This window comes from Podarcis raffonei, chromosome 10, assembly GCF_027172205.1.
Source record: "Podarcis raffonei isolate rPodRaf1 chromosome 10, rPodRaf1.pri, whole genome shotgun sequence".
Classification (NCBI taxonomy): domain Eukaryota; kingdom Metazoa; phylum Chordata; class Lepidosauria; order Squamata; family Lacertidae; genus Podarcis; species Podarcis raffonei.
The window spans coordinates 47,874,263-47,884,659 of record NC_070611.1 but is presented as its reverse complement, the minus strand read 5'-3'; the positions used below and the strand labels follow the sequence as shown (position 1 = coordinate 47,884,659).

At 44.1% G+C, this 10,397-nt stretch overlaps 1 protein-coding gene across 1 annotated transcript; it reads right to left on the bottom strand.

Annotated features, from left to right (window-relative positions):
• Window positions 1-245: 245 nt before the first annotated feature.
• ANKRD54 (ankyrin repeat domain 54) lies at window positions 246-9,096 on the bottom strand. Its single transcript, XM_053407099.1, has 8 exons — window positions 8,697-9,096; window positions 6,518-6,565; window positions 5,682-5,780; window positions 4,639-4,710; window positions 3,928-3,975; window positions 3,701-3,825; window positions 3,116-3,223; window positions 246-2,247 (listed from the first exon to the last, which is right to left on the bottom strand). Exons 1-8 carry the CDS (start codon window positions 8,932-8,934, stop codon window positions 2,173-2,175), a joined length of 813 nt encoding a protein of 270 aa, XP_053263074.1. The 5' UTR covers window positions 8,935-9,096; the 3' UTR covers window positions 246-2,172.
• Window positions 9,097-10,397: the final 1,301 nt, after the last annotated feature.

Sequence of the window (10,397 nt, the reverse complement as noted above, 5' to 3'; positions counted from 1 at the left end):
TTAGGAGGCCGCAACCGTGGGATCAGAGCCGCAAACACAAGACGGAGGCAGCAAATTACATCAGGTCTACAGACTGCCTCAGCCTTTGAGCTTAAGGCAATGAGACACTGTCAGCTTTCATTTCAATGCAGTTTGTTCAAGTGAAGAAACTACCGAGTCCACCTCCAGGCCCCAGGCAGAGAAGACAACAGGGCAGTGGGGGAGAAAGAGGAAAAGTAGGCAGGCAGAAATGTGCAAAGCCACCCTGAAAGCAGACAGCACTTTATTGAAGTTTACAATGGAAAAGTTCAAATCACCTCCCACCCTCCTTGCACATTGTATTAAAATTCTCCGTATTCACAGTGACAGCTCTGGCAAGGTCAGAGTCAAGTCAGTCCCCAACTTTCCTCCCCTGAGCATTCAGGATTTCTCCTATCAAAGCTGCTTAGCTTGTGAAAACGCGGACTTCTGTCGAAAGATACGAATCCCATTAAATCTTGTCTTTCACAAAAGCAGCACACTTTTTAAAGCAACAACAAAAGACAGTCACAATAGCCTACTATGCTCAAGGTTCAGAAGCAGCCTTGGAATTTCAATGATGCACGAATCAGATCACAATAATGGATTTGCTACAAATGCCCCATTGCCTCCTCCGATTAAAAAATGTGGGTTGGCTGAAATCAAAACACGCTGTTATGTGGCAGCAACATCCTTGAATCCGATGAGTTGGCATGTATCAGGCAAAACGAGTTCTTCTCTCATTGTGAGCATAAGGGCTGCTAAGTCTTTTTGTCTTTTTTAATTTTAGCGGCAGAATGAGAAGTCAAGCTTCCCTCGCTTCAGTGACAGGCAACTACTGCAAATGGGAAGACATACATTTCCAAGGCCCATTCAACCAAAGCAACGTACAGCATTGTCATCAAGAAAATATCTGTCCTAGGCCTGTGCCCACACACTGAGAAAGCAACCTCTCTCTTCCCTTTATGGCAATATCCACATTGGGAGTACTGCCTTGGTTTGCTGCTGTGATCACAAACCTTGGGCTCACAATCTTCCCTCTCCCTTTCTTGTGTGTGTGTAGGGATTTAAAGCTTCTGTTCCGGTTTCAGAACAAATTGTGATTTGTCACTGCGTCTAAACTCGCCAAACTGTGGTTTTCTGTTACTTCTGAATCAGTCCTGTCTTTGAAGGAAGAAAAGTAGTGTACGAAGCAGCCCTGAGAGACACCATTACTTCCAGCTCAGGTTTTTGAGGACTGATATAGATTATGTTAACTGGCACAGAGAACAAAAGAAAGTCCAAGGAACAGTAACAAGCAGGAGTAGGCAATGGGTAGCCTGGCGACTCATTATAGCTCCCTATTAGGCCTGAATCCCAGACAGCCCATAACTATGCAAAAAAAATTGGTGCAAGCTGACAAGATGCAAGCAAGGAATTCTTTAAGTCTCTCACTCGCCCTCTCAGACAAGAGATTTTGGCAGAATTCTTCTCTTGCACACCTCAGCTACTGATGCAGGTACATGAGAAAGGCAGGAAATGATAACAATATGGTTCATAAGAGAGGAGCATAAGCAAAGAACCCTGTAAAAATCTTCCACTGCTATTTTGGAGGATAGGACAGAGGAGGAAGGGATTAAATAGCATTTTAGTGGGCAAAGCTAGCATTGCTGGCCCTTTAGCCCTTTCTCAGTTTAAACAGCCCTCCTTTAACACTTAGTTGCCCAACAGGGTGTAGTTTCTCACTGTTTATGCAATTGCTCAACAATTCATGTCCTTAGAAGTCAGACAACTTGTGTGGGATGCTGTGCCCAACAGCTTCAGTTTCCCCAAATGTTCTCAAAGGACGTTGGATTTGTCACTTGTAGGACCATGGAGATGCTTCTGAAATGGGGCAACTCCCCTGTACAAGGTGACCGCATTTACTGAAACAGTTGTCACTGATGCATTTTTTTTTTTAAAAAGAGTGGTTCATTGTTCTGAAAGTCAGGGCCTCAGTATAAACCTCTTGTCCTGAAGGAAGCTTCCACGGCAGTAATAGTGGCCCAACAAGTCTTGGGCAGCTGAGCAAATATATCCAATAGGAAAAGCATGCCTGGTACCAGCAGCAGCAAGTCTGAAATCTTGCGGAGGAGCTCCAGTTGCTCTTTCTCCCCAGGCTTCTCCGTTTGATTGAGAAAACAGTGGGAAATCCCGTTACCTCTTCTCGATCTTCTGCTTCTGCAAGCTGAGGGAGGTGAAGCTGGCCAGGAGGTCAGTAACCTCATCCACCTTCCAGAGGGGAGGAAAAAAGCATAAGAACATGTTACAGAAGTCAAATAAGAATATGATGAAGGAAATGAAATTTGTGAGGTGACAGAATTCATTAATTCACGAAGACTGGGACTTGGTATTGTCCTGTTGAGCCAGAGAAATTTCTGCTACTGAAGGACAGAGAGTAAAGAGAAGTATGTCTACAAAAGTAAGAGACCTTGAAGAATAGGTATGGTCAGGAAAAGAGAATTTTTTTTAACAATAATCATTTTTCAACAATGACCATTGCAAGCTTTGAAAATGGTGCAATTCATCAACAAAAGCTACAGTTTAAAATTTGGTCTCCAATTCATGAGGGCTGACAGTGAGACTTGGGACTGTTAAAAGGATCTGCTGCCATGCAGAAGCAGAGTTGCACAAGCTTCCTCCTGTACCAGATTTGATGGAAAAGAAATCAGGACAATGGCTTTTCCTTCTAAGTGGAGCCACAGCTACTAAATAATTTTATTTTCACAGCAAAGCTATTGCGACATTGCTTCTAGCAAGAAGAACCACGTGCAAGTGGAGTGGGCAATGCTCTGTTGCAATCAGGATAGCCTTTAAAATTTAAACTTCTCCAACTGTACTGATGGGTCTTGAACTTTTCATCCTTATGTTTCTAATAACAGAAAGTAATGTACTGTCACCAATTTGACAAAGTATTATTAAACTAAAGCTTTCCCCCCACAATGTCTTGTAACTAAAGTGTATCATTTAATAAATATATTTTTCTCTACCCTTCAGGAGTCTCAAAAAGGCACTGTCATTTTGCAACACTGAAATATATTTAAACTCGGTTAAGTCAGATTTTAATTAAATATACAAAATCCCCCCATCATTCATTCACCTGCTCTTTTGTACTAGTCTTCTGTAGCCTGGAGCAAAGATCATCCAGCTGTTCCCGATGTTCATGGCGCCCGAGGCGTTCAAGGTATTCCCGCAACATCTGGATGATCTGAAACAAGCAGCATAGGAGAGATGGGATTTACAATGAGCAATGGAGAGGGTTCACACTTCTAAGTACCAGGTCAAAATTTAAGTACTGTAATTCTGCTATAGGTTTTGATGAATTCTGAAATAAAATGGAAGCGCATTTGAAATAAATAAAACAGAACAAATGAGAACTAAATGGGGGCAAACACCATGGCTTTTCCACTGGCACAGAAACAAACTAAATATACTTTTCAGATCTGCAGACTGCTTTGCTACTATTAAGATTGGACTTTCCCCCTATTTTATATGCATATTAAATCTGAGAAGTGCATGGCAGGAGCCTGTTTTCCTCAAGGGTTCCTGGAGGGAAAATGGCTTTTATGGAAAAAGTTCCATAAGAAACTTCTATGCACAGAAGATCAACATTTTGCAATCAGGCTCTATTATACTATATTATGTATTAGATTTCTTGCCCACCCATTCTCCTTATCCTTATCACCTGCTTTACTTCCAGGCACACAGCTTCCAGACTCTGTGAGAGGCCCTCCTGCAAGATGTTCAGCTTCGACTTGGCCAAGTGCAGAGGGGTCCGTCCAGCTCGATCTAAGGCGTCCACTCGAGCTCCTGGAAGATGCACATGCAGAAGAAGAAAGGGTGTTTTAAGGATGAAGATAGCCCCCTCCGGATATCTATAAACAGAGAAGGCAGCTTTCTAATTGGCATTACCTCCACGAAGCAGTGTGGTGATGATGGGTACATGGTTCGTGCAGGCAGCTGGGGAGGGAAAACACGAGACACACAACTAAGTAGTTACAGTAACTTCGTGGGGGACAGACTCTGCTTAATGGGGTAATGGTTGGCACATGGCACTCTCACAAAGGTGCCAAGAAATCCTCAATATCTCAACTTTGAATCCCTAGGCGGCCTTAAACAAGCCAATGCTGCCTCAGCAATCACTTTCAACAGTATGGAGATAAGGATTCTAGAGATAATGTCCCCATTGGCATGTACCCTAAACCATGGCTTTTAGTGCTACACCCAGAAGCCGGAACAATTCAGAGCAAAACCTCATGCACACATCTTTCGTCCTTCTGCACAGCCAGGAGAAACTCTTCACCTGCATTTACTTTCAGTTCCTCCTAATGTGTTTTGTGTTTTTTATATTGTCATTTTGTGTTGCGAACCGCCCCGAGATCTATGAGTATAGGGCGGTATACAAATCTAGTCTCAGTTTGGCTTCAAACTCCCTAAGGCAGAACAGCTTCTTCTAACTCTCTCCTTGTAGTGCTGAAGAAAATCCAAATATACTTAATCACACAAGTTGCTACTGTGAGGCAAAGGAAGGAAAGAAGATATAAAGGAAAGAAATAGGCAGGTCAAAGGTAAGGCCAAATGTGACAACATTGCTGCTGTCCAGTGGGTGTGAGGGACGCTTACCCAAATGCAGCGGGGTGTTCCCCAGCCCATCTCGCTGGTTTGGGTTGGCTCCGTGGTCCAAAAGCAAGTGCACTAAAACACAAACAGACCCATCCTAAGTGTGTCTTGAACTTGATGGGCAAAGAAAATCCACCAGATCTGAACTATTTACCTCTACAATCGATAAGACTGCCTATTCAACAGAGCCGACTCATTAATGTTACAAATATGTTACCATTCAAATTTTAAAAGCATATATAACATAAAGCAATGCTCTAATCATAGTAGCAGTAAAACATTTCACTTTTTAATGATTGGTTTCTTGCATTTAAACCCCACCCTTTAGCCAAAAAGGCTCTTGGACTGACTTACAAATATCAATACTACTTCTACTTCAATTCCATCAGCCATCCATAAAAAACCAAGAGCCCCCTAGCTCTTATATATGCTCACTAAAAGCAGACATTAAGAAGAACATTTTTAGAGCCCTTCTAAATGATAACAAGAAGGGGAGCAATCATATCTCTTATGGCAAAAGTACCCTTGCCTGAATCTCTCCAAATCCATCCCTCACAAAGTGCTCCACAGGAACTAGGATCTCCTGTAATAAAATGCCTATTTTATGTCCCCTGAAACTCTTTTAAGTTTGCACACAGAGTATTAAAAAGCCATCATATGCACCAATGTGCCATTCTTCCTTGGAAGGAGCTTCTGGCATTTTCAAAGTTCCTTCCTATTCCTGCTTTCTAAGATTCTTTTAACTAAACATTTCAGGACTCATGACACAAAACTTCAGCTCCTCTTGAAGTTGTTCAGAAATATTCTGACAATCTTGCGTGACACCACAATATTTTAGGAAGAATATTCCAAAATTTTATCAGTGTGCATAACATCACTCCTCAGTCTAGTTGCACATGCTGGGTGGGATGTTTGCAAAAAGGATAAGGGTGTTTTTTTGTCTTCTTAAGCTCAGCTTTTAAAGATAGAAAGAAAATGATTAGCAATCTATCCTGGAGAAATGGGGCCAGAAGCTGACAGGCCCACCTCATTTCAATGTGACTCACCAATGCTGTCATTTCCATTGCAGGAAGCAAAGTGCAGGGCCGTTCGACCTTTGTCGTCAGCTGCACAGGGGTCCACCCCATCTTCCAGAAGCTGCTGCACTGGTGCCACCAAGGAAGACAAGACAGCATTCAGAGAGCTGTTCTGTTGGTGATTCATCATTCATATTCCAACTTCTGTGTCCGGGCTGTGGAACTAGATCTAGCTGGTGGGCTAGATTGTTATTCCCCGCCGCCCCAACTAAGTCCCCTTGAGCCAAATCTGATAGCTGGGCAGGGCAAATGCATATTTCACAAAGTGCCTTTCAAGCACTTTACAGGATTTGCCAAAGAGCCAAGTCTTTTGAAGCCCTTTGCATGAGGTTTTGCCTGCAAACCCCTTTCATCTGCCCCACACATGATGTCAGATTTGGCAGCAGGTACAGGGCAGGTGGGCATGGCCAAAATGAGGAGGCAGGCCTTGTAAGGTGCACAATGGATTCTGGCTTGAGGGCACTGGCCTCCTTAGGAGGGACTGTTGTAAGCTACTCTGAAGGCATTTGACAGCTGAGGAGTGGGTAAAAATGCTTTAAATAAGTGAAGCTTATAGCTTGGTCACTAGATACTTCCTCAGTCCACTAATTTCCTTCAATCTATTGACAAGAGTCTTTTAAAGGTGTTCCTTCCAAGGGGATTTTGAAACCACCGAAATCCACAGTTCAAAGCATTCTCCTTACCATGCAGGAAACCACATTCTTGCTGGCCACATTTCTAGCTTACAAGATACACATCACCAGAACTGATGTAGAAGACAACCACACACAAAGATATACACTAGGGCCCAAATCATGTAACCGTACCTGTTTCTAAATCATTAGAATTGGCAGCTTCTCTCAAGCGTTTCAAAGCTGTGGAAAAAGAGAGGGTGAGTTTTTTGGAAAGCAAATAGGACAAGAAGAACTGCTTAATTCCTGACTCCTAGGCTTGTTCTAAAAAGTAATAATTCAATAATTCAGGTTTTGCAAAACAGATGCTTATTCATTTCTCGTTTCCTGTACACAAGCCATACCTTTTCACAAGGCTGAACTTATTTTATGGGATACAACCTTTGAAAGTTAGCAGGAACTATGTTAATTAACTGCTCTGATACTGAAGGGGGGAAACTGGAAATGTCAGAAAAACTGGAAAAGTCAGCAATCTCCATTATTAGATGAATGGAATAGAAACTTACTGAGCATGGTGCCGATGACCAAATTAAATTATAAGAAAACCTAGAGAGGGCTTTGGATTTGTAGTATAATTTTATATAATATTAGAAACAAAGAAGAAACTACAAAGAATGGAATGGCATTTGTAATTGTTTAAGGGTAAGAACTTAACATAATGCTATGTTATATGCATGATAAAAGTTAGGACTGATTATACAAATAATATTTCTAATTTATGTCTGCATTTAAGATTTTTACAGAATGCAATTTATTTCACCCAGCTAAATACAGTTTTTGACTAGCTAATATTCATTGTGACTGCCATGCAGAAGTTGCTTGTTCAATTCCCATTGACACTAAACTGGGTATTTCCTGCATTTCAACACTATTCTACTTTCATATGCACTCCTTAAAAAAATATCTAAAGGCCATCTGCTTCCCCATCATATAACTCTTGTGCAAGAGCGCTCATCTGTGAAGAAAAAAAAACTACAGGTGCAAACAGCAACAAGGCCTCCCCCACCCTGTCTGATAGTCTCATTATTTTGTAAAGTTTTACAAAGGATTTTGAAGGTTTTGCACTGCCCCATCTTGTACAGGGGAGTGTAAATTTATCCACAGCCTGGCTGCATTCATGTAGCCAGTCTACCTGCAAACTGTTTTCTCTCTCAAATCACTTCCTCATTTTGCACCCTCTCATACAAGTGCACTCTGAAGAAACTCTTCAAGTGATGCTGTATTTGTATAAAGAGACAAGTATGAATCGACAGGGTGTTCCCATCTCTTTTCTTCCCATGCAGTGACCCAGAAGAGAGTATCTTTCCCCCTTCTCTTTTGTTTGCTATTTCTCCAGGTTCTGCAAAGCCAAAACTGACTTCACTTGGGCTGCAGTCCTATGCACACTTACCCAGGAGCAAGCTCCAGTGGTATTTCCACTGCATAAGCATGCTTAATAGTCTTGCTCTTGTAAGGCTGCATACTCAGAATTATTCAAAACAGATCAATTACTCCTTCACAGACTTCAGATACCCTTTCTACTCCCAATCAAGACAGCAACATGCCCCAAACCTTCAATAGGTAAAACAGGTAAAATGAAGGTTCCAGTTACTATAAAACCAAGCCACTATAGTTAATTCATATTTGAGTATCACAATTGCATCCCACCCTTTTTCTGCGGAGCTCAGCATGGTTCTTTGTGCCCCATAAGCACACTCTGATCGCTACACTACAGTGGGTCCTCAATAGAGCAACATAACAGCTGAAGCACAGTGGATCACAACTTCCAGGCAGTGTAGCTGAAATACCTGACCATGTGACCAAGCATGAAAGCCGTCCTGTGGCTGTTTATTCAGTGCACAACAGGCCTCACTTCCTAGAAAGCACATTTGGGATGGAAGCCCAACTCTGTGCGTGTTTATTGGGGCACAGCTGCCCAAGAATCCCCACTGAAGTTACACTCCCCTAATGCATATTTGCATGGGTGCAAGCCCTGCTGAACCCATTAGGATTTCCTCCCAGTAAAGCATGCCACAGGTTGGGCTTGTTAGTCGTGCAATAGTTTAAAAAAAGTTTATTATTTATACCCCGCCCTTCTGACTGAGTTGTCCCAGCCACTCTGGGCTACCAATAATAAATACTAATAATATTAAATTTATTATTTATACCCCGCCCATCTGACTGAGTTGCCCCAGCCACTCTGGGCTACCACCGTCCCCCCAATCTCCTGGACAAATCTTTCCCAGCACAGGCCCGGCGGCGGCCTGGAGGTTCCCTCACGCGGCGCGCCGACAAGGCGGACGGGGACAGCCCCCTTCCGCGCCCAGCTCCTCACCGTGGATCTCCTTGCCGGTAGGCCCCACCTTGCGGTGCAGCCGGGCGGCCTTGCGGCGGCGGCCGACGAGCTTGCACACGCGGTGCTCGCACTGCCACGGCAGCTGCAGGTAGTGCAGCGAGGCGGGATCCGGCGCCTCGGGAACGGCCCGCAACGCGGCGCCGAGGCCCGTCAGGGAGAACATGTTCGCGGAGGCCGGACTCGGGTCTCCCGCGCTGCCGGCGCCTCCGCCTTCCATCCCCGCCGTCGAGGCGCCACTACGCGTCCGGATCTCAAGCGAAGCGGGCCCAGGCTCAGAGCGCGAAGGCGGGGGCGAACTCGCGTAACCATAGGAACAATAGAATGTGGGGCGAGGAGTTGGGGGAGGGGGAAGAGGGAAGAGGAGATAGTCCGGCCGCCGCCACCGCAAACATCCACTCAGGAGCTCCGCAGAAGCCGCCCCGTAGCCAATGGCAGAAGGCGAGCGACTCTAAGAGGCGGGGCAAATGACGTCAGAAGAGGGGTCGTGCGCCAAGGAGATGTTTTATTTGAGAAAGGAGCCACCACGCAGGAATCCGCCATATGCGGGGCTACATCGACGGGCCAAGCTGTTAATGTTAATAATAGTTTTCTTTTCTTTTAATAAAAAAAGCTTGATGTGGCTGGGTGGGAATGCTAACTGTGGAAGGGAAGTAAAATGGAGTATCTTGGGAGGATGGGATAGCCGGCTGGAGCTCCAGACATGTGCAAAGTGCTCCCTTTGTTGCACTTTTCACATGTAGGAATCCACAATGATTTGCATTATACAGCAAGGTTAAAATACCCTTTCGCTTTCTCCCTTAAATAAAAACTATTTTTGCCCCATTTCAGAAATGCTTTCAAAGCAATTGCAGCAGAAAGAAGCCGTAAGGTACATTCCTGGGCCTTGGCTTGTGTAAATTCAACCGGTGAAGCTTTTAACATTGCGGCATTTCTATCTGCAGAATTGCTGCCTGCCATGATGTATTTTAAAACGCCATCAGGGGGTGGGGGAAGTGATATTCTTGTCAAGTTTCTTTCATACTGTGATAGGAATTTTGAGGTCTTAGATATGTTAAATGTTCATACGTGTACCAACCAAGCACGTACATAGATCAGCACAGGAAGTCCGACCTGAAACCATTTTGATTCCCAAACTGACCAAATGTTTTCCCTGCAAGGAGGGCGGGGGGTCAGGGAGCCTTCCCCATTGTCTCAGGAATCGAGTAATCAGTATTTTAATGGGTGACATACTATCAGGAAAGGCAATCAGATAACCTGGCAAACAGGAAAAACAACATTCAAATTTCTGTTTTAACCACCTTTTCTGTTATGTAGGTATGTGGGGGGTGGTCTTGGGTTACACCCCTTCTGTGATGTATGGAGGGGTGGTCTTGAGCTCCAGGGCAGGGAATTTAAAATGTCTAAATAAGGCCTTGCATGCCATTGTTCTGGGTTCCTCTTCCCTCCTGCGTGTGGTGAGTTGCAACAGATCAATAAAGATCAGGCTTACTAGCTGCTTTGCTTCTCAGTATTCTCTGGTTGGCCTCTTGTTTTTTCCTCCGACCGATGGAGAACCTACAGAGGACTCTATAAGGGCTCTTGTGTCCCCCATAAGGGAATAACTGCAGATTTTTTGTTTATTACATCTGATACCTTGTGAGAAACGAGATGTTTCTCACCAGGCTTCCTCGATCTGGCTGA

Bases quoted from the DNA above. Each gene is read 5' to 3' on its own strand.
- ANKRD54 (XM_053407099.1), bottom strand. From the start codon at position 8,934: ATGGAAGGCGGAGGCGCCGGCAGCGCGGGAGACCCGAGTCCGGCCTCC. The intron at 5,781-6,517 runs GTACGGTTACAT...TGGTGGCACCAG, and splicing joins TTCTAATGATTTAGAAACAG to TGCAGCAGCTTCTGGAAGAT. The intron at 3,826-3,927 runs GTAATGCCAATT...TGCATCTTCCAG, and splicing joins CACCACACTGCTTCGTGGAG to GAGCTCGAGTGGACGCCTTA.